Source organism: Anomaloglossus baeobatrachus, chromosome 8 (genome assembly GCF_048569485.1).
Source record: "Anomaloglossus baeobatrachus isolate aAnoBae1 chromosome 8, aAnoBae1.hap1, whole genome shotgun sequence".
Lineage (NCBI taxonomy): Eukaryota > Metazoa > Chordata > Amphibia > Anura > Aromobatidae > Anomaloglossus > Anomaloglossus baeobatrachus.
Genome location: NC_134360.1, coordinates 40,131,657 through 40,154,748, shown reverse-complemented (window position 1 = coordinate 40,154,748; position 23,092 = coordinate 40,131,657). Strand labels below are relative to the sequence as shown.

Here is a 23,092-nt window from a genome sequence, read left to right as displayed (position 1 = left end):
CTACATTGAAAAATTATAGAATAGCCCTGCTAAAAAAAAAATCCATCAACTGTTTCTGTACACAGATTGAATTAAGTTGCAAAAGTGAATGCGTCCCTTCAAATTCAGCCAATACGACTGATGTACTTTCATCCCCCAGTGTAAATGCTACTGTTCTCCTGAATCCGGAGATGTCTTTCTTTTGTTCCTGCGCCTCTCCGTTCCTGAGATATGGCCCCCTATTCTCTGTATATAAATTAAGGGTTTTTTAGCCAACTGAGCGTGGCTTCAAGAATTCATAGTTGTGGACCACACCCACTTGTTTAAAAGACCAGATTTATAAACAGAGAAGAGGAGGCTGTATCTCGGGAATGGAGAGGCGCAGGAAAAAAAGAAAAACAGCGCCGGATTCAGGAGAACAGCGGCATTCACCCTGGGTAAGAAGTTATATATTTATGACAGATCCTCTAACACTAAATTGTATGCAATTGCAGTGGAAAAGTAATTGCTACTTTACAAGAGTTTAAAGGGTAACAGCCGGGAATGTAAACCTGGTGCTCTGAGGATGAGCGCCTGCCCCTCAATGAGTACCGGAGCCACGAGGAGGATCCAGACTAATGGGACTGGATAATGATACAGTAATGTCTTCCTTCTGTATAATCGCTGATTATGTGGAGGTGTCTCCGAGCCCCGGTAAGATGATAATGTCTCAGGAATGCAGCTCCGCTCCAGGGCTCACACTGCTTGGGACTCAGTGTTTCGTGATCAAACAGGGGCAGGGTCTGCATAGCAGACCCCCAGGGAAGAGTGCTCATCTGAAATACTTAGGAGCAAATATTTAATGGGATTGTTTGGATAGGAAATTACAATTTTAAGATCCTGGTTGATTAATCATGAATTGCCACGTCTGTAACTTTGTATTTAACTGCAAATCCTGTGCGGGTTAATATTCAAATATATTGTTAATGCAAAGATCAGCTTTTCTGATACAGAGCTCCAAATCCCCTGCATGGACAGAGCCACATGACAAAGTTCTGTCTGTCTGCAGCCACCACTAGGGGGAGCTCCCTGTATACAGAGATACATGATGTCTGCAGCCACCACTGGGGGGAGCTCCCTGTATACAAAGATACAAGATAAGATTAGGTCTGCAGCCACCACTAGGGGGAGCTCCCTGTATACAAAGATACAAGATAAGATTATGTCTGCAGCCACCACTAGGGGGAGCTCCCTGTATACAGAGATACATGATAATATTCTGTCTGCAGCCACCACTAGGGGGAGCTCCCTGTATACAGAGATACAATATAAGATTCTGTCTGCATCTACCACTAGGAGAAGCTCCCTGTATACAGTGATACATGATAATATTCTGTCTGCAGCCACCACTAGGGGAAGCTCCCTGTATACAGAGATACATGATAATATTCTGTCTGCATCTACCACTAGAAGCTCCCTGTATACAGAGATACATGATAATATTCTGTCTGCAGCCACCACTAGGGGGAGCTCCCTGTATACAGAGATACAATATAAGATTCTGTCTGCATCTACCACTAGGAGAAGCTCCCTGTGTACAGAGATACATGATAATATTCTGTCTGCAGCCACCACTAGGGGGAGCTCCCTGTATACAGAGATACATGATAATATTCTGTCTGCATCTACCACTAGGAGAAGCTCCCTGTATACAGAGATACATGATAATATTCTGTCTGCAGCCACCACTAGGGGGAGCTCCCTGTATACAGAGATACATGATAATATTCTGTCTGCAGCCACCACTAGGGGGAGCTCCCTGTATACAGAGATACATGATAATATTCTGTCTGCATCTACCACTAGGAGAAGCTCCCTGTATACAGAGATACATGATAATATTCTGTCTGCAGCCACCACTAGGGGGAGCTCCCTGTATACAGAGATACATGATAATATTCTGTCTGTTGTCACCACTAGGGGGAGCTCGCTGTATACAGAGATACATAAAATTCTGTCTGTTGTCACCACTAGGTGAAGCTCCCTGTATACAGAGATATATGATAAAGATTCTATCTGCAGCCACCACTAGGGGGAGCTCCCTGTATACAGAGATATATAATATCATGTCTGTAGCCTCCAGTAGGGGCGCTCCCTGTATACAGATACATATTCTGTCTGCAGCCACCACTAGGGGGAGCTTCCTGTATACAGATACATAATAACATCCTTTGTGCAGCCACCACTAGGGAGAGCTCCCTGTATACAGAGATACCTAAGAGTCTGTCTGCAGCCACCACTAGGGGGTGCTCCGTGTATACAGAGATACATGATAAAATTCTGTCTGCAGCCACCACTAGGAGGAGCTCCCTATATACAGAGATACATAAGATTATGTCTGCAGCCACCACTAGAAGGAGCTCCTTTGTATACAGAGATACATGATAAGATTCTGTCTGCAGCCACCACTAGGGGGAGCTCCCTGTATGCAGAGATACATGATAATATTCTGTCTGCAGCCACCACTAGGGGGATCTCAATGTATACTATTTATAATGGTTCTCATTTTAAATGTTGTCCATGGTGGGTTTTTTTTTTTTAATATTCTTCTCTCCAGATATTTGTGTTAATAACAGCTGCCGTGAGTAATCCTACTTGTTGATGGTTTCCTCTATTATAATTTTGTGCTGTTTTCTTAGCATTTTTCTCAAATATTGACGCTCATGACTGTTCCAGAATCACATTCATCCATTGGTAAAGCAGTATTCAGATGTCTGTTCACTAGGATCAATTATTAGGAGATATTTTGGAAACGTTTCAGAATGGCAGGAGGATCTGTCTGTTTTTGTATTATTGTACATGAAAAATAGGAGTGAATGGGTGCAATAAGGAACATCACACGGTGCATAAAGGACGCTCTTGTCTAAAGTCTTGACACCAGAAGTGGATATTGGTCGGATTCACACATATGAGATTCACGGGGCGACTACAGGCCGCAAGGTCCGGACCGGCCGCAGCTCTCCTGACCTGATCTTTTATATGCGGATATGAGTGGCTGTGGCTGGTGCGGAAATTGCGTTCTGCACTCACCCAGTGAAAGTCGGACGTAGGCTGTCAGACCTCACATCTCCCTGCTGCCCCCTACTGGTTCAGACTATTTTTTGAATGCAGATTTGGGTGTGAGTGGAGTAGAAGACATAAGTACAGATTGGTGCCATGTTACTCTGCATTTTATGTAACCACAAGATGCTGATCAGAGGCAGAGCCGCGCTGCCAAACCAAGAGTTACTACTACATGGGTTCTACTATAATGAGCGCATCAGTATCTGTGTATTTTGGCGATGATGTACCAGGATCCTGTGCAAATACCGGGTTTTTACCTCTGCAGTCACATTTTATAGCAATTCTTTCAATCTGTATAATATTGTATCACATCTCTGGGTGCAGAGCTTACAATCTAAATCCGGAGAGCAGCTCCAGAGCTTGCAATCTAAAGCCGTAGTGCGGCTGCAGAGCTTGCAATCTAAAGCCGGCGTGCGGCTGCAGAGCTTGCAATCTAAAGCCGGAGTGCGGCTGCAGAGCTTGCAATCTAAGGGTATGTGCGCACGTTGCTTTTTACCTGCTTTTTTGCTGCTTTTTCTTCTGCGCTGTTTAATGCCAAAATGGATGTGTTCTTCTATTCAAGCAAAGTCTATGGGAATTTGGGATTCTTGTTCACACTATGTTGTTCAAAATGCTGCCTTTTTGAGGCAGAACTTTGGTCAAAAACTCAGCTTTTCAAAGAAGCAACATATCAATTGTTTTTGCCATTTGGGTTTTGCACTGCAAAGCTGAGTTTTTGACCAAAGTTCTGCCACAAAAAGGCAGCATTTTGAACAACATAGTGTGAACAAGAAACCCAAATTCCCATAGACTTTGCTTGAATAGAAGAACACATCCATTTTGGCATTAAACAGCGCAGAAGAAAAAGCAGCAAAAAAGCAGGTAAAAAGCAACGTGCGCACATACCCTAAAACCGGAGTTCAGCTGCAGCGCTTCCAATCTAAAACCAGAGTTCAGCTGCAGAGCTTGCAATCTAAAGCCGGCGTGTGGCTGCAGAGCTTGCAATCTAAAGCCGGCTTGTGGCTGCAGAGCTTGCAATCTAAAGCCGGCGTGTGGCTGCAGGGCTTGCAATCTAAAGCCGGCGTGTGGCTGCAGGGCTTGCAATCTAAAACCGGAGTGCGGCTGCAGAGCTTGCAATCTAAAACCAGAGTTCAGCTGCAGAGCTTGCAATCTAAAGCCGGCGTGTGGCTGCAGAGCTTGCAATCTAAAGCCGGCTTGTGGCTGCAGAGCTTGCAATCTAAAGCCGGCTTGTGGCTGCAGAGCTTGCAATCTAAAGCCGGCGTGTGGCTGCAGGGCTTGCAATCTAAAGCCGGCGTGTGGCTGCAGGGCTTGCAATCTAAAGCCGGCGCGCGGCTGCAGAGCTTAAATTTTAAATCCGGCGTGGCAGCAGAGCTTGCAATCAAGCCAGCGCGGCTGCATATCTGACTCTAGGAAGAGAGGAGCTGCAGTGATGGACAACCTGCTTCCCAGGAAAAGGACTGAGAAATGGAAACCTTAATGACACCGATCCCGTAACTGTAGGGCAGGATCTCCCTTGCATCGGGAGAGATCAGGTTCTGTTCTATTCAGCGGCTCAGCTATTCTGCCCCGGCGCTCGCCTCTCCCTCAGGTACAGACCGTCCGGTGGGGGTCACAACTTGTTCATGTAGCTCTTGAAACAGTTTTATAGAAGAAGAAAAAAAATGTTTTAACGCCCGAGTGCACATAGGACAGAAGAATAGACGTGAGGCTGTGTGTAACCCCGATGGGATCAGCGACAATCATTACCGATTATGCCCTGCCATGTAACAAAGCAGACCTAAAATACTGCCAAGTGCTCACACTTCTACATTCTCTTGTGTTACACCATGCTTTATACTGCAGTCACATCCAGAGCTGCACTCGTCTCATCTCTCAGGCTGTATCGTACAACTAACTCCCTGAATTCTTCATACACGAGCCTGTCCCCCGATCTCTGTGTATGGGGGTCTCTAGTCTGAGCTATGTTTTGCTCCATTGGTGAGTGGTCCTTATAATGCAGTGGGGCCATCACCCAAAAGTGAAAATCTGTAAGATGCTGGTAGTCACCTGTGCCCGGCCGTCTCCTGCCCTCGGGCCGCTCACTAGTCTCTGGCCGGTTACTCAGGGGGGATTTCTGTCTCTGCACCCATTACTCACAGAGGGGATTTCTGCACCCGACAGGACTCATCTTGCTCCTTTCTCTGCTCCTCACAATTCCTGGAAACTTTCCACAACCTAAAATTTGTGGATACAAAGAAAAAAAAAACCCAAACAATACAGGATTCCACCCTGCCCTGCGAGGCTCATAGCCGAAATCTGTGTCTGTAGCCTGGGGAGCCTTTTAGCACCCACTACAATTAGCTAATATGTCTGGTGCCCTGCCAGCGGCGTCCTGCAGAGAGGGTGTTGTTCCCTGTGTTTCTGCAAAACCACGGGCAGGGCGGCAGATCTCACTCCTACAATGCCAGGCTTGTGCCCGAAATTACACCCCAAGGTACGAGCACATGCGGCGCCCCGCTGCATTTTGGCTGTTGCAGGTGTGTAGTAATGAACGGGATTGTATTAAAATTCTAGGGAGGGTGCAAGAAAGCAACGATCACCTCCAGGTAGACCACCTCCAGGTAGATCAGACCAGCTCCTGGTAGATCGGATCACCTCCAGGTAGACCACCTCCTAGTAAATCAGACCACCTCCAGGTAGACCAGCTCCTGGTAAATCAGACCACCTCCAGGTAGACCAGACTACCTCCAGGTAGACCAGCTCCTAGTAAATCACACCACCTCCAGGTAGACCAGCTCCTGGTAAATCAGACCACCTCCAGGTAGACCAGCTCCTGGTAAATCAGACCACCTCCAGGTAGACCAGCTCCTAGTAAATCACACCACCTCCAGGTAGACCAGCTCCTGGTAAATCAGACCACCTCCAGGTAGACCAGCTCCTGGTAAATCAGACCACCTCCAGGTAGACCAGCTCCTAGTAAATCACACCACCTCCAGGTAGACCAGCTCCTAGTAAATCAGACCACCGCCAGGTAGACCAGACTACCTCCAGGTAGACCAGCTCCTAGTAAATCACACCACCTCCAGGTAGACCAGCTCCTAGTAAATCACACCACCTCCAGGTAGACCAGCTCCTGGTAAATCAGACCACCTCCAGGTAGACCAGCTCCTGGTAAATCAGACCACCTCCAGGTAGACCAGCTCCTGGTAAATCACACCACCTCCAGGTAGACCAGCTCCTGGTAAATCAGACCACCTCCAGGTAGACCAGCTCCTGGTAAATCAGACCACCTCCAGGTAGACCAGCTCCTGGTAAATCAGACCACCTCCAGGTAGACCAGCTCCTGGTAAATCAGACCACCTCCAGGTAGACCAGCTCCTAGTAAATCAGACTACCTCCAGGTAGACCAGCTCCTGGTAAATCAGACCACCTCCAGGTAGACCAGCTCCTGGTAGACCACCTACAGGTAGATCAGACCAGCTCCTGGTAAATCAGACCACCTCCAGGTAGACCAGCTCCTGGTAGACCACCTACAGGTAGATCAGACCAGCTCCTGGTAAATCAGACCACCTCCAGGTAGACCACACTACCTCCAGGTAGACCAGCTCCTGGTAAATCAGACCACCTCCAGGTAGACCAGCTCCTGGTAGACCACCTACAGGTAGATCAGACCAGCTCCTGGTAAATCAGACCACCTCCAGGTAGACCACACTACCTCCAGGTAGACCAGCTCCTGGTAAATCAGACCACCTCCAGGTAGACCAGCTCCTAGTAAATCAGACCACCTCCAGGTAGACCAGCTCCTGGTAAATCAGACCACCTCCAGGTAGACCAGCTCCTAGTAAATCAGACCACCTCCAGGTAGACCAGCTCCTGGTAAATCAGACCACCTCCAGGTAGACCAGCTCCTGGTAAATCAGACCACCTCCAGGTAGACCAGCTCCTGGTAAATCAGACCACCTCCAGGTAGACCAGCTCCTGGTAAATCAGACCACCTCCAGGTAGACCAGCTCCTGGTAGACCACCTACAGGTAGATCAGACCAGCTCCTGGTAGATCAGATCAGCTCCATGCAGATCAGATCAGCTCCCTTGTATACATGGCTAGGAGACCCAGAGTACACCATAGGGTGCTTTACACGCTGCGACATCGCTAGCAATGCGATGTTGCGCGCGATTACACCTGCCCCCGTCGTGTGTGCGATATTGTGTGAACGCTGCCGTAGCAAACATTATCGCTACGGCAGCGTCACATGCACTTACCTGGTCAGCGATGTCGCTCTGGCCGGCGATCCGTCTCCTTCCTAAGGGGGCGGTTCATGCGGCGTCATAGCGACATCACACGGCAGCCGTCCAATAGCAGAGGAGGGGCGGAGATCAGCAGCTGGGAAATGCCGCCCACTTCCTTCCTTCCTCATTGCCGGTGGACGGAGGTAAGGAGATGTTCGTCGCTCCTGCGGTGTCACACACAGCGATGTGTGGTGCCGCAGGAACGAGGAACAACATCGCTACTAAACAGACAACGATATTTGGTTTTTGGACGAGCTCTCCAAAACCAACGATTGTTGCCACTTTCGCGATCGTTTTAGGTCGCTCAGAGGTGTTACATGCTGCGATGTCGCTAATGACGCCGGATCTGCGTCACAAACATCGTGACCGACGATAAAGCGATATTGCAGCGTGAAAAGCTCCCTTAACGCTGTTAACTAGCAAATAGGACCCTTAAATGTACCACAAAGAGGCTTCTAAAGGACACGTTGACTTTTTTTTTCTTTTTAGTGCATTTTTTTGTACAACTTTTTCCCACAAAAATGAATAAAGAAAAACAAAAACGTTTGCACACGCAAAAAAAGCAACAAAAAAAAGCATGAATACATAAATCATGGGGCAAAGAACCTGCATAAATATGACCTAAAAGGTACATATCTGCCCTGTGTCTGCTTAGGCGTGCCCTGACAGCGGCCGCCTGTCTTCATACATATCCATCAACCTTCCAGCTGATTTATGGAGGCAGTAAAATAAATCTTCAGCTCTGTAGGACACAGAGGTGATAATACTTGTAAAATTGTCTGCACTTCTAACATGTCGAGACTTTCTATAGCAACCAGGAACACAGCCGGGGGGCAGCATCATTACTGCTATCGGAGAGAAGGGGATCCGGGTACTGATGAATAGTCAGGAGATTGGACAATATGGCCACCAGAGGGCGCTGCTGGAGAGCAGATCTGAATGTGAACGGCAGTGACTGCACCAAGGGAGAGAGCGTTAAAGGGATATTCCGGCTCTGCTACATCAAGAGGTGACGCCACGTCTACTGATACATGCTGGATCCATCGATATCTTGCGTCCATACTTTCTTAAAGGGAACATGTCACCTACTCCCCGGCGGGGCGGTCCTATACATTCCAGTCCAATGGACGCCGCTGCTCTGGCGTCAATCTACTCCTCTATCCTTGCGATCCCCATCCTCCTTCTTGTGTGGATGACACGTCCTATGTCAACCACACAGCACCGTCCGCGCGCACTTTGCTCTGCCCTCAGCAGTGTTGTAATGCCCAGGTGCTGGGAAAGGTTAAAGACCGCTTGCACATGCGCATTAGGAGCACGATGGAGGGCACTGTGTGGATGACATAAGACACGTTATCCACATGAAGCAAGAAGGATGGGGATCACAAGGATAGAGGAAACACTGGACCCGGAAGCAGCAACGCCCATCGGACCGGAAAGTATCGGACCGCCCCTCAGGCGAGTAGGTGACAGGTTCCCTTTAATAAAAAGAATACCTGTCAATCAGGCAGATAACAGTAGAGGTGACCCCACGGCCCCGGATGCAGAAATGAGCAGAGCTGGAGTACTCCTTTGGGTATACTAGGATGATTGTGTCACTTTAAATACAAGATAGATGTGACAAAGGAGTCAGGTGACAAGTGAGGGCGGAGAGCTGGAAGTGCTTTGTCACACCCCTATGCACTTTGTGGCTCATTTGCATATAATGTAATCGCCATTTTTCTCAGTAACGGTGGGGCAGATTTCTACTCCAGGAGGGAACCTATACAGCCATACCCTTGGGTTTAGGTCCTGATAGAGTCAATTAACACTTACAGGGATAGAGTCACTTATGACCTTAAAGGGAACCTGTCACCAGCTTTTTGCCCTATAAGCTGCGGCCACCACCACCGAGCTCTTATATACAGGATGGCTGTTAGAATGCTGTATATAAGAGCCCAGGCTGCTGTGTAGAACATAAACACTTTATAATACTCACCTAAACCGGTGGATGTGGCTCAGATGGGAGTCTTCCTTCTCCGGTGCCTGCTCTTTCGGCCATCTTCGTCCTCCTCCTGAAGCCTGTGTGCATGACGCGTCCTACGTCATACACACTCGCAGGTTCCGCGCAGGCGCACTACAATACTTTGATCTGCCCTGCTCAGGACCTGAATGCCAGCGAGTGTGTATGAGGTCGGACCCGTCATGCACCGCGGCTTCAGAAGGACGACAGAGGCGGCGACAAAGATGGCCGAAAGAGGCGGTGTCGGCACCGGAGGACGAAGACGCCCATCTGAGCCACATCCACCGCAGGGATCGGTTTAGGCGAGTATTATAAAGTGTTTTTTATGTTGTACACAGCCTGGGCTCTTGTATACAGCATATTATAATGTTGTATATAAGAGCCCACTGGTGGTGGCCGCAGCTTCTAGGTTGAAAAACTGGTGACAGGTTCCCTTTAAACCCAACAAGCTGACATTTTGCTCATCAGGTTGTGGACACCACAGATATGTAGATACAATCTGCAACAATCACGAGTACAATCATCTGTACAGAGTCTTGGAAAATGAAGATTGTCTGCAGCGTTACCTGTGATACAGGCGGCATCGGACGCGTCATCAGGACCAATCTCATTTTTTAAATTAATTTTATTCCATGTTCTTTTCCGCAATCCTGGAGCAGACATGAATGAGCGCGGACATTTTTATTAGAGGTTCTGCAGCAGCTGCAAAGACTTTACATAGAAGAGAAAAAATAACTCTGCTTTCGTCACAAGAGCAATAATGAGGTTTTATGGAGTTTAGAACCGGAGCCAGTACATCGCATTGCGGATACGGTTGTAGTCTGGAACCTGCTCAACGGGACCTAAGAGAAAACAAGAGGACGACGCTGTAATAAAAACGTCATTATCGCGATGCAATGAGTAATGCTGCACCTGCGGCACAGACACAGATCATCCATGTCCGGAGGACTCTCTACCCTGAAGCTTAAATTTCACGGAAACTTACCGACTGAAGCCACGGCTGGACACCGATCATACAGGTATTTGGAGCAGACGTCCCTCAGAGTCTTCGCATTGACAGCCTGTAGGAAGACATCAGGGATTGAGATTTCATCCTTTTGGGAACATGTTATGCATGCAACCTCCATTAACATTAGCAAAAATAAAAAAAAATAAAAAAAAAAACACCGAGCCCTGTCAAATTCAGAGGGACCACGTGGTCATCTCTGTGTGAAGCTGAATTTCTAAAGCCTGATCCTTTTCTTTTTAAAACGATATGCATGCTCAACTGAACGGAGCGTGCATGCGTGTCTTTGCTGCGAAGTTACGCAACCCCTAAGGAAATAATAAAGCTGCTTAGACCGACCGATGCATGCTGATCGCCAATACTGGTCTGCCATCTACCCAAACCACTTTGGGGACTCGAGAGCCGAATCTGGGGGCTCCGTGACCACCGGAAGACTAAGCATTGAAAACTCACATCGATCCTGGAATTCCATTCCTCCAAGGAGACGCGCTGGCCATAAGCCAATACCTGGCGTCCAATGTCTTCACACACCGGGGTTGTACCTTGAGAGTAAAATCAGAAGATGCAATGAGCTGAAGGTTCTGCCATCGTATGGTTTCCCTGGACTTTATACCGCACTTACCATCCAGTTGGGCCACCAGAGCAGTCTTCAGGGCCTTCTTAGCTTGGGCCACTTCCCCATCTGTTGCACTGGTACACAGACGCATCCTGTGGAGCAGACGGGAAACACACAAAGGATTTTACTACTGTGACTGATTAGTACCTTGCGTTCTGAGTAATACCCCATGACCCCTGTAGGATCAGACGCCCACTGCTAAATTCCACCACAGACGATTACTAGGAACCTCTTCAAGGGGTTTTCAGTCTCAGTATCTAAGGCTAAGTTCACATTTCCGTTGTTTTGTATCAGTCACATGCGTCGCTTGACGCATGTGACTGATGCGTTGTACAACAGATGACAAAGAACAGAATTCTTTGTCGGACTCCGTTGTGTGCGGGGGGGGCGGAACGCGAGGGGGCGGAGTTCGGGGGCAGTGGAGCCGAGCGGGGCCATGGCACCGAGGACGTCAGTGCCGCAGGGACTGCAGGACAGGTGAGTGTGTGTGAGTGTGAGAGAGAGAGTGTGTGAGTGAGTGTGTGTGCATACATGCTGAATGCGAGAGGGGGCGGAGCCGAGCGGGGGGGCGGGGCCAGGCGCTGAGGATGTCAGTGGCAGTGCTGCGGTCTGCATGGTTGGGACAGGTGAGTGTATGTGTGAGTGAGTGTTGTGAGTGAGTGAGTGTGTGCGCGCGCGCGTTGCGTGCGCACATGCGGAGTGCGGGAGGGGGCGGAGCCGAGCGGGGGGCGGAGCCGAGCGGGGCCAGATGAGGGTGTCAGTGGCAGTGCTGGTCTGCATGGCTGGGGACAGGTGTGTGTGTGTGTGTGTGTGTGCGCGTACACACACATGTGCGGAGTGCGGGAGGGGGCGGGGCAGAGCGGGGAAGTGTCGGCCTCCCTGCACACGTACCAGACTAAATATCGGGTAACAGCGAAGCACCCGATGTTTACCTTGGTTACCCGATATTTACCTTGGTTACGGGCGTACACCGCTTAGCGCTGGCTCCTTGCACCGTAACCAGGGTAAATATCGGGTAACCAACCAAAGCTGGTGACGTGTGCAGGGAGCCAGAGCATGCGCAGCGAAATCAGACGGATCGCGCTGCTCAAAAAACGTTACAGGCTGCGTTCCTCCCGCCCGGCGGTTAGTCGTTCCACGACTGATTAGTCGGGCGGAGGGTGCAACGCAGCATCATCAGTCACAATCCGCTGCTCATACAAGTCTATGGGAACAACGGAATCCGCTAAACGGATTCCGTTGTTTACCAGAGCAGCGGATTGTGACTGATACATTTTAGCGGAAATGTGAACTTAGCCTAACATTCACCCCTTCACCACACGGCGATTTTCCATCCTTTCAAGGGCCATAACTTTATTTATTTTCCGTCAAAATTGCAATATGAGGGCTTGTTTTAGATGAGTTGTACTTTTGAACGACACCATTCATTCTGCCCCATATTGTACTGGAAACTGGGGACACAATTCCAAGTGCAGTGAAATTGCAAAAAAAAAAAAAAAAAAGTGCAATTCCACAATTGTTTTTGGATTTTTTTTTATTTCCATGTTCATTTTTCGGGATCTGGGGCTGGGTGACAGCTTATTTTTTTTGCGCCCTAAGCTGCCGTTTTTACTGATACCATTTTTTAGTAGATGCAATGTTTTGATCGCCTTTCATTGGCCTTTTATTGGAATACTGTCGCGGCACAAAAAAAAAAAAAAACCCCATAATTCTGGTGTTAATTTTTTTCTCGTTGCACTGATTTGGCCATTGCATTAATTTTATATTTTTATTAAAATCGGATATTTATGAATGCAGTGATACCAAGTACCGTATTTTTCGGATTATAAGACGCACTTTTCCTCCCAAAAATTTGGGAGGAAAATGAGGTGTGAGTCTTAAAATCCGAATGTAGCTTACCTTGGGGTGGTGAAGAAGGGTCAAAGGAGGCAGGGGTAATGCTATGCGGTGTGCTGCGGGCGTAGCTCTGTGCGTCAGGTAGCACAGCTCTGCCCGGCTCTGTGCGAGGCTGCAATGCTCTGCACAGGGCTGCTCTGTGCGACAGGCGGTCATCCTGAAGATGTTGGCGGTCAGGGCCTCAAATAATGGTGCCTAGAGTCAATGTGTGCGCAGATGGAGCTCTCAAGCTCTCATCTGCGCATGTGCCGAATCCGGCCGCAATTATTTGAAGCTCTCACCGCCGACATCTTCAGAATGGCCGATGCCTCACCGACTCCCACCCAGAGCATCGCCGCGTCACCAGCCCCGCACAGAGCAGCGCCCACAGTGAGTGTCTGCGCCCACCTCTGTACCACTCGCAGCATCGCAGTACTCCAGTACCTCCCTGGCCTCCTGTAACCCCCGCACCACTGCTGCCCCCTCTCCCTAGTAAGACACCATCGGATTATAAAACTGACCCATATATTTTATTTTTTTTTACCTTTTTTTCTCCAAATTTGGGGTGCGTCTTATAAAATGAAAAATACGGTATGTGGTTTTTTTAGTGTTTTAATTTCAATGGGGCAAAAGGGGGTGATTTGAATTTGTTTTTTAAATTTCTTCAGATATTTTAAAACTTTTTATTGTATTTACTTGTTTTCTTAGGGGACCTGAAGCTGCAGTCGTCCGATTGCTTGTACTATGCAGAGCGGTGCATGAGCATGGCACTGTACAGCAGAAACAATGACTTTCTATGAATGTCGCTCGCAGCCGACGTTCATCGTGACAGACCCCCAGCTGTCTGGAAAACACATCAGTGCCCCACAATCATATCACAAGACCACCAAAGGGAGTGGAAATGGCGTGCTCCATGCCGATGTGTGTTAAATCCTGCAGTCAGAGGATTTAACTGGTTACGAGCTGCAGGTGGATCTCCAATCAACCTGCACGTCGGCTAATCAGATCAGCCGACGTGAAGGGAAAGACGTGGGATCTGCGTGCAAGCCTGCATCAAAGGCAGGGACACGACCTTGGACATATCAATACGTCCAAGGTTGTGAAGGGGTTAAAAAAAAAACCAAAACTATCGGATCACATGCTAGACCCCAGGACAAACCCTTCCAGCCCTCTCCGTCCTTGTCCTTACCACTCTCCCTGAGCCACATGGAGCATGTCCTCAATACTGTGTTTATCGGTGACGAAGTGGAGTCCGAAGAGTCCGGTGTCGGAGTAACGGATATTGAAGGACTGGAAGCTCTGGCACAGATTGTACTCAGCTGCGGCTCTCGCAACATTGCTGGACAGATTCTACAAATAATAACAAAAAAATATTAGCATTTCTGCAGTCTTTGTTCAATATCATGTGCCATCATTTTTAACCCCTTACTGACCGCAGTGCTTTTTTGCCATCAGTTAAGGATTTGCTCTCTGACTTGGTGCCCTAGAAAATTGAAGTGATGTGCACTACTCAGGCCTAAATCCCGGGCCCCCGATATAGCAACTTGGGGCATCAATGAGTTGGGCTCCGCTAGATACTGAACTCACTACTGACTATGGCATCTGACAAGCGGCTCAAACTGTCACGAGATTGTGGGGAAAACCAATACTCCACTATGGCAACCAATGACCAACAAAGGCCCCTCCGCCTGCCATAAGCATTTATGAGGCAGTCTTTCGGGCACCAACGCTTTCAATGCCATGTCTAAACTCAAGTTGTTATTTTGCCTGCACCACAAATTAGGAAAAACAAAAAAATGAAGAAAAATTCTATATGTATCAAAAAAAAAAAGAGGCCACTGAAAAAGGCACATCCTGAAAAAAGAAAAAAAAAAAAAAAAAAAAAAAAAGAAGGGCACGCTTCTTTCTTAACTGGTTGTTAACCCCTTCACGACCGGCCGATTTTTCGCTTTCTGGTTTTCTTCAGCGCTCTATTGGGAGACCCAGACGATTGGGGTATAGCTACTGCCCTCCGGAGGCCACACAAAGCACTACACTAAAAAGTGCAAGGCCCCTCCCCTTCTGGCTATTCCCCCCCCGTGGTATCACGGGTACTCCAGTTTTCAAGCTTTGTGCGAAGGAGGTCAGACATTCCATGCATAGCTCCACAGATTTTAGTCAGCAGTAGCTGCTGACTATTTCGGATGGAAGAAAAGAGGGCCCATATAGGGCCCCCAGCATGCTCCCTTCTCACCCGTTGATGGTGTTGTAAGGTTGAGGTACCTATTGCTGGTACAGAGGCTGGAGCCCCACATGCTGTTTTCCTTCCACATCCCCTTGTAGGGCTCTGTGGAAGTGGGATCCTGCCGGCCTCAAAGCTCTGACGCCGGGCTCCATCCACAGACCCATAGAACCTGGTGGATGCCGAGCAGGAGTACCATCAGGGACATGGCCCTGCATCATACAGGTACTCTGTGTCCCCGGCAGGCACAGACACACTCCGGGCTGGCTGGGTGTTGTAGTGCGCCGGGGACCGTAACGCTAGAGCTAGTGTTCCTACAGTTTAACTGGGGGACTTTTTTCTGTGTGTGGGAACGCAGCGCCGACCCCAGCTGGACCGGCGGCGCTGCTGTGACTTTTAGTTCGCCGGGGACACGCCGACCGCGCTTTTACGACGGTGGCGTTTATAAATCTAGTCCCCGGCTTTTGCGGCCTAGGACGCCGGCAGCTCCGATTCGTTCCCGCCCCCACCCTGTCAATCAGGGTAGGGGAGAGACGCTGTTTCACGGCAGCGACGAGGGCTGGAGCCTGATTTACATGCTCCAGCCCTCTCACTAGGCACAGAGGGAAGCAGGCTTCCCGCTCTTGGCCAGGAACGCCCAGGGCCCGCCCCCCCCTCCTCTCTCAGGACGCCGGCAGCCATTACATGCATGTCTGGCTGGAGGAAGGACGCAAGGCTCTGGGAGACCTGGACTAGGGGGCTTTGGAGATCACACACCCGCTCTTAAGCGGGCGGTAAGCGGCTTTTCAGCTGGCCCCTCTAGTGCCTCAGTGTGTATTAGTGTACTGTGTCACTGGACATATATATATTTCCTTATTGCTTGCACTGTGAGGTCGCTTCCTGGCTGTATACCCAGATCACTCTGAGGAGGCAGCAACATGTCATCCGCAAAACGCAAGGCTGCCAAGGCTAGGGCTGTGTACACTGCGTGTGCTGCATGTGGGGCTGCTCTACCAGCAGGCTCCAAGGACCCCCATTGTGTGCAATGCTCAGATCCGGTGCTGCTTCGCCAGCCGGAGTCAGGAGAGATAGTGACCCAGGCTGAGAATGGTCCCTTCACCCGGACGTGTTTCAGGAAATCTGTCGCCGATGGGGAGTGCCGGACGTCGACCTAATGGCGTCCCGGCACAACAACAAGGTCCCGGCATTCATGGCGAGGTCGCGCGATCAAAGAGCTCTGGCGGCAGACGCATTAGTTCAAGATTGGTCGCAGTTCCGGCTCCCATACGTCTTCCCACCTCTGGCACTCTTGCCCAGAGTGTTACGCAAGATCAGATCCGATTGCAGCCGCGTCATACTCGTCGCCCCAGACTGGCCGAGGAGATCGTGGTATCCGGATCTGTGGCATCTCACGGTCGGTCGACCGTGGTCACTGCCAGACCGACCAGACTTACTGTCCCAAGGGCCGTTTTTCCATCAGAATTCTGCGGCCCTGAACCTGACTGTGTGGCCATTGAGTCCTGGATCCTAGCGTCTGCAGGATTATCTCAAGGAGTCGTAGCCACAATGAGACAGGCTAGGAAGTCAACGTCTGCTAAGATCTACCACAGGACGTGGAAGATTTTCTTATCTTGGTGCTCTGCACAGAGAGTATCCCCTTGGCCATTTGCATTGCCCACCTTTCTTTCTTTCCTGCAATCGGGGTTGGAAAAGGGCTTGTCGCTCAGTTCCCTTAAAGGGCAAGTCTCGGCACTGTCTGTGTTTTTTCAGAAGCGTCTAGCACGTCTTCCTAAGGTGCGCACGTTCCTACAGGGGGTCTGTCATATTGTGCCCCCGTACAAGCGGCTGTTAGATCCATGGGATCTGAACAGAGTACTTGTTGCTCTGCAAAAGCCGCCCTTCGAGCCTCTAAAGGACGTTTCCTTTTCTCGACTGTCACAGAAAGTGGCGTTTCTTGTCGCGATCACATCGCTTCGGCGAGTGTCTGAGCTGGCAGCTTTGTCATCCAAGGCTCCTTTCCTGGTGTTCCACCAGGACAAGGTAGTGCTGCGCCCCATTCCGGAGTTTCTCCCTAAGGTCGTATCCTCGTTTCATCTTAATCAGGATATATCCTTGCCTTCCTTTTACCCTCATCCGGTTCACCGGTATGAAAAGGACTTACGTTTGCTAGATCTGGTGAGAGCACTCAGAATCTACATCTCCCGAACGGCGCCCATACGCCGTTCCGATGCACTTTTTGTCCTTGTCGCTGGTCCGCGCAAGGGATTGCAGGCTTCTAAAGCCACCCTGGCTCGATGGATCAAAGAACCAATTCTAGAGGCCTACCGCTCTGCGGGGCTTCCGGTTCCTTCAGGGCTAAAAGCCCACTCAACCAGAGCCGTGGGTGCGTCCTGGGCATTACGTCACCAGGCTTCGGCTCAACAGGTGTGCCAGGCAGCAACCTGGTCCAGTCTGCACACTTTCACCAAGCATTATCAGGTGCATACCTATGCTTCGGCGGATGCCAGCTTAGGTAGAAGAGTCCTGCAGGCGGCAGTGACATCCCCGTAGGGGAGGGCTGTTTTTTGCAGCTCTAACATGAGGTATTTCTTTACCCACCCAGGGACAGCTTTTGGACGTCCCAATCGTCTGGGTCTCCCAATAGAGCGCTGAAGAAGAAGGGAATTTTGTTACTTACCGTAAATTCCTTTTCTTCTAGCTCTTATTGGGAGACCCAGCACCCGCCCTGTTGTCCTTCGGGATTTTTTTGTTGTTTGCGGGTACACATGTTGTTCATGTTGAACGGTTTTTTCAGTTCTCCGATGTTTCTCGGAGTTAATTTGTTTAAACCAGTTATTGGCTTCCTCCTTCTTGCTTTGGCACTAAAACTGGAGAACCCGTGATACCACGGGGGGGTATAGCCAGAAGGGGAGGGGCCTTGCACTTTTTAGTGTAGTGCTTTGTGTGGCCTCCGGAGGGCAGTAGCTATACCCCAATCGTCTGGGTCTCCCAATAAGAGCTAGAAGAAAAGGAATTTACGGTAAGTAACAAAATTCCCTTCTTTTCTCCGTCATTCTTCTTCCGAGAGACGTACCTTTTTTATTTTTCAGTCAATCTGGTCATGTGAGGGCTCATTTTTTTGCGGAACGAGCTGTACTTTTAAATGAAGCCATAAGTTTTACCATATAGTGTACTGGAAAACGGCAAAAAAATTCCAAATGCAGAAAAATTGCAAAAAAAAAGTGCGATAGCACCATTGTTTTTGAGATATTTTATTCACTGTGTTCCCTATATGGTAAAACTGATGTGTGGGTGTGATGCCTCAGGTCACTGCGAGTTCGTAGACACCAAACATGTATAGGTTTACTTTTATATGAGGGGTTAAAAAACAAAATTAGAAGTTTGTCCGAAAAAAGTGGTGCACGTTTTACGCCATATTTCGTGACCTGTAGCGTTCTCATTTTTTGGGATCTATGGCTCAGTGACCGCTTATTTTTTGCGTCTCGAGCTGATGATTTTAACGGTACCATTTTTGCAAAGATGCTACGTTTTGATCGCCTGTTATTGCATTTTGCGCAAAATTTGTGACCAAAAAACGTAATTTTGGCGTTTGGAATTTTTTTTTGCCGCTACGCAGTTTACCAATCAGATTAATTGATTTTATATTTTGATAGATCGGGCATTTCTGAACGCGGTGATACCAAATGTGTATATTTTTTATTTTTTTTAACCCTTAAATTTTCAATGGGACGAAAGGGGGGGGTAATTTGAACTTTTAGGTTGTACTTTTTTTTATTTTACTAGTCCCCCTAGGGGGCTATATGAATCAACAATCTGATTGCTCTGCCATATCTGCTGATCACAGCTATAAAAAGCAGATATGCTAATTTTCTGCCTCACTCAGCACCGGGCTGAGTGAAACTGAAAGTAATTCAAGTGAGCTACAGGAGTCATCACATGATGACAACCACCGGAAGTCACGTGATCACGTCACATGACTTCCGGTATCGGCTGGTAAGTAAATGTTTACCACTGATGCCATTATAATGGCGCTGTCACATATTAACAGCGATATTTAAGGGGTTAAACGGCACGAGTAGATAACGATTCTGCTCGTGCCTGGCAGGCACAAATCTCAGCTGTGAATATCAGCTCAGATGTGCGCCGATTGCGGCCTGCTGCCGGCAGCAGACCGCGGGCAGTAACACTATGACCGCTAGGACGAAATATTACTGCCCGCGGTCGTTAAGGGGTTAAAGGGATGGTCCACTAGTGGACAACCCCTCAATAAAAGGCGAAGAAGAAGCAATACTCATGGTTACATAGTTTCCTGACACTAACACATAGTGGAGGTGTCAGAGGAACACTGCTGCCAATCAGACAGCGCTGATCAGCTGCAGAGTTCACATTCGCTTAAGCGAAATATACGTGCATTACTGAAGGGTCACATGCGTTCTCGGTAGCAAAGCGCGCTGATTTTATTCTCCTTACCTTCCCGCCTACATAGGTAGAGTCGTAGTTGCTAAGGATGGTGTTCGCTAAGGCCAAAGCGACATTATCAGTGCTGTTCCATCCAGGGCCGTCTACTGCAATAGCAACGTGAGCCAAGGGCAGGTCGTCGTTGCGAGCGGAAAGCTAAAAAAAAAAAAAAAAAGGATACAAAAATGGAAAAATAATGATAAATATCAACAAATTACGTAAAAAGACAATAATTGGGGTCATATTGGAGAAAATGGAGCTGCTCATACTGGAAGATCTGTAATGGGGCACCCACAAAATCACCGGTGGAGAAAGACATCTGTGTGCATAGGAGCTGTATACAAAGAACGGTGCATCATCTTGTGATTATATTTCAGAAGCGATGGTTGTATAAAATTCTCACAATTCAGTAAGTTCTGGTCCAAATACTCACTGCACTTCCGGTAAACCTGCACGGAGAGAGCACAGGGATGATACCGTCCTCATATTCTGAAGAAAGTCCGCCAAAGTGTCTTTGGGCGAGGTCACACAGCTCCTTGTGATTGATTCCTGAAAATATGCACATTGTAGAAATGATCTAAATTCATTATTGCTGAACTATGGGACCGTTAGGATAGAATGGAGGACGGGGTTATAGGATGAGTGCAGTGTTACCTCCTGCTGCGGCAAGGACAACACGAGGAGCCTTGTAGTGAAGGTTGATGTACTCAAGAAGATCGGCCCGTGTGAACCTCCTGGAAAGAAAAAAAAAAAAAAGAGAATTTTGTTTACTTACCGTAAATTCTTTTTCTTATAGTTCCGACATGGGAGACCCAAACCATGGGTGTATAGCTTCTGCCTCCGGAGGACACACAAAGTACTACACTCAAACGTGTAGCTCCTCCCTCCGGGCTATATACACCCCCTGGATGACAATCTACCCAGTTCAGTGCAAAAGCTGAAGGAGGACATCCACCCATAAGTAGAGATAGAGTAAAACTCGGAATAACCGGAACTCTGTCTACTAACAACAGGCGGTGAAACACACGGAACAAAAAAACTGCCAACAGGCAACAGGGAGGGTGCTGGGTCTCCCATGTCGGAACTATAAGAAAAAGAATTTACGGTAAGTAAACAAAATTCTCTTTTTCTTTATCGTTCCTTATGGGAGACCCAAACCATGGGACGTTCCAAAGCAGTCCATGGGTGGGAAATAAACCAAACTGAGAAGTAGGCAAAACCTAACTTTACAAATGGGCGACAGCCGCCTGAAGAATGCGTCTGCCCAAGCTCGCATCTGCCGAAGCATGAGCATGCACTTGGTAGTGCTTCGAAAAGGTGTGCAGACTGGACCACGTGGCAGCCTGACAAACCTGCTGAGCCGTAGCCTGGTGCCTGAAAGCCCAGGAGGCACCGACAGCTCTGGTCGAGTGCGCCCTAATCCCCGGCGGGGGAGGCACCTGAGAACACTGGTAGGCATCGGTGATAGCCGACCTGATCCAACGAGCTAGGGTCGGTTTAGAAGCAGCGAGACCCTTGCGCTGACCTGTGGTTAGCACAAAAAGTGAGGTGCACCGCCTAAAAACGGCAGTGCGTGACACATAGATTCGGAGCGCCCGCACCAAATCCAAGGTATGCAACGCCTTTTCAAAGCGATGCACAGGGGCCGGACAAAGAGAAGGTAATGAAATGTCCTGGTTAAGGTGGAAAGGAGACACCACCTTAGGGAGAAAGTCCGGAGACGGACGAAGAACCACCTTGTCTTGGTGAAACACCAAAAAGGGGGATTCCGAAGAGAGCGCAGCCAAATCAGAAACTCTCCTGAGAGAAGTTATGGCTACTAGAAAAACAACTTTCTGTGAAAGTCGAGACAAGGGAACCTCCCTGAGAGGCTCAAAGGGGGGTTTCTGTAAGGCCGTGAGGACCAGATTAAGGTCCCAGGGATCCAAGGGCCGCCGGTAAGGAGGAATGATGTGAGATGCGCCCTGCATGAAAGTGCGCACCTGAGCCAGTCGGGCGATACGCCTCTGAAACAATACCGACAGAGCCGACACCTGTCCCTTGAGGGAATTGAGGGATAGTCCTAGCTGTAGACCGGACTGTAGAAAAGACAGGATGGTCGGCAAGGAGAACGGCCAAGGAGCATGGTCGGAAGAGCGACACCAGGACAGGAAAATCTTCCAAGTCCTGTGGTAAATCTTGGCCGAGGAAGACTTCCGAGCCTGAGTCATGGTGGAGATGACCTCAGAGGGAATGCCTGAAGCCGTCAGGATCCAGGACTCAAGAGCCACGCCGTCAATCTGAGAGCCGCAGAATTCTGGCGGAAGAACGGACCTTGAGAGAGAAGGTCTGGGCGGTCCGGGAGATGCCACGGCACCTCTACGGACAGACGGAGCAGGTCTGGGTACCAAGCTCGCCTGGGCCAGTCCGGAGCAATGAGTATGACTCGACGGCCCTCCATTCCGATCTTGCGCAGAACCCTGGGCAAGAGCGCTAGAGGGGGAAACACGTAGGCTAGACGGAACTGAGACCAATCTTGAACCAGTGCGTCTGCTGCGAAAGCTTGAGGATCGTGGGAGCGAGCCACGTAAACCGGAACCTTGTTGTTGTGCCGGGATGCCATTAGGTCCACTTCCGGAGTGCCCCACTTGCGGCAGATTGATTTGAACACTGACGGGTGCAGGGCCCACTCGCCGCTGTCCACGGTTTGACGGCTGAGGTAATCGGCCTCCCAGTTTTCCACGCCTGGGATGTGGACTGCAGACATGGTGGACTTGGAGTCCTCTGTCCACTGGAGGATTCGTTGAACCTCCAACATCGCCAGACGGCTGTGAGTCCCGCCCTGGTGATTGATGTAGGCAACCGCTGTCGCGTTGTCCGACTGAACCCGAATGTGCTTGCCCGCCAACAGGTGGTGAAAGGCTAGGAGAGCTAGAAACACAGCTCTGATCTCCAGCACATTGATCGAGAGGGCTGATTCGGACGGAGTCCAAGTGCCCTGAGCTCGGTGATGGAGAAATACTGCTCCCCAACCGGAGAGGCTGAATCCGTGGTGAGGATCACCCAGGACGGAGTCAGGAAGGAGCGTCCCTGAGACAGAGAGAGAGGCCGAAGCCACCATTGAAGGGAGCTCCTGGTCTGTGACGACAGAGCCACCTGCTTGTGTAAGGAAGAGATCCGCTTGTCCCAACAGCGGAGAATGTCCAGCTGCAGGGGACGCAGATGGAACTGAGCAAAGGGGACCGCTTCCATGGACGCCACCATCTGACCCAACACCTGCATGAGGTGTCTGATGGAATGACGGCGGTGCCTCAGCAGAGAGCGCACCGCTAGACGGAGGGACTGCTGTTTGACTAAGGGCAACTTGACAAGTGCCGGCAGAGTCTCGAATTGCATCCCTAGGTACAAAAGCACCTGGGTCGGGGTCAGAGTGGACTTGGGCAGGTTGACAAGCCACCCGAACTGAACTAGCGTGGCGAGAGTGAGAGAGACACTCCGCTGGCAGTCTGCACTGGATGAGGCCTTGACTAGAAGGTCGTCCAGGTAAGGAATCACTGCCAACCCCTGGAGGTGCAGGACCGCAACCACTGCTGCCATGACCTTGGTGAATA

The 23,092-nt window shown here is 49.4% G+C and overlaps 1 protein-coding gene across 1 annotated transcript in view; it reads right to left on the bottom strand.

Moving 5' to 3' along the window:
• Nucleotides 1-9,954: 9,954 nt before the first annotated feature.
• UQCRC1 (ubiquinol-cytochrome c reductase core protein 1) overlaps nucleotides 9,955-23,092 on the bottom strand; it is a 29,371-nt gene continuing 16,233 nt past the window's right edge. The window contains exons 6-13 of the mRNA XM_075321498.1: nucleotides 20,157-20,236; nucleotides 19,936-20,051; nucleotides 19,515-19,658; nucleotides 14,034-14,194; nucleotides 10,976-11,061; nucleotides 10,807-10,895; nucleotides 10,333-10,408; nucleotides 9,955-10,189 (exon numbers count right to left, since the gene is read on the bottom strand). Coding sequence (XP_075177613.1) covers nucleotides 10,125-10,189; nucleotides 10,333-10,408; nucleotides 10,807-10,895; nucleotides 10,976-11,061; nucleotides 14,034-14,194; nucleotides 19,515-19,658; nucleotides 19,936-20,051; nucleotides 20,157-20,236 — 817 coding nt within the window. The 3' untranslated portion in view covers nucleotides 9,955-10,124. The remainder of the gene's footprint in view (nucleotides 10,190-10,332; nucleotides 10,409-10,806; nucleotides 10,896-10,975; nucleotides 11,062-14,033; nucleotides 14,195-19,514; nucleotides 19,659-19,935; nucleotides 20,052-20,156; nucleotides 20,237-23,092) is intronic.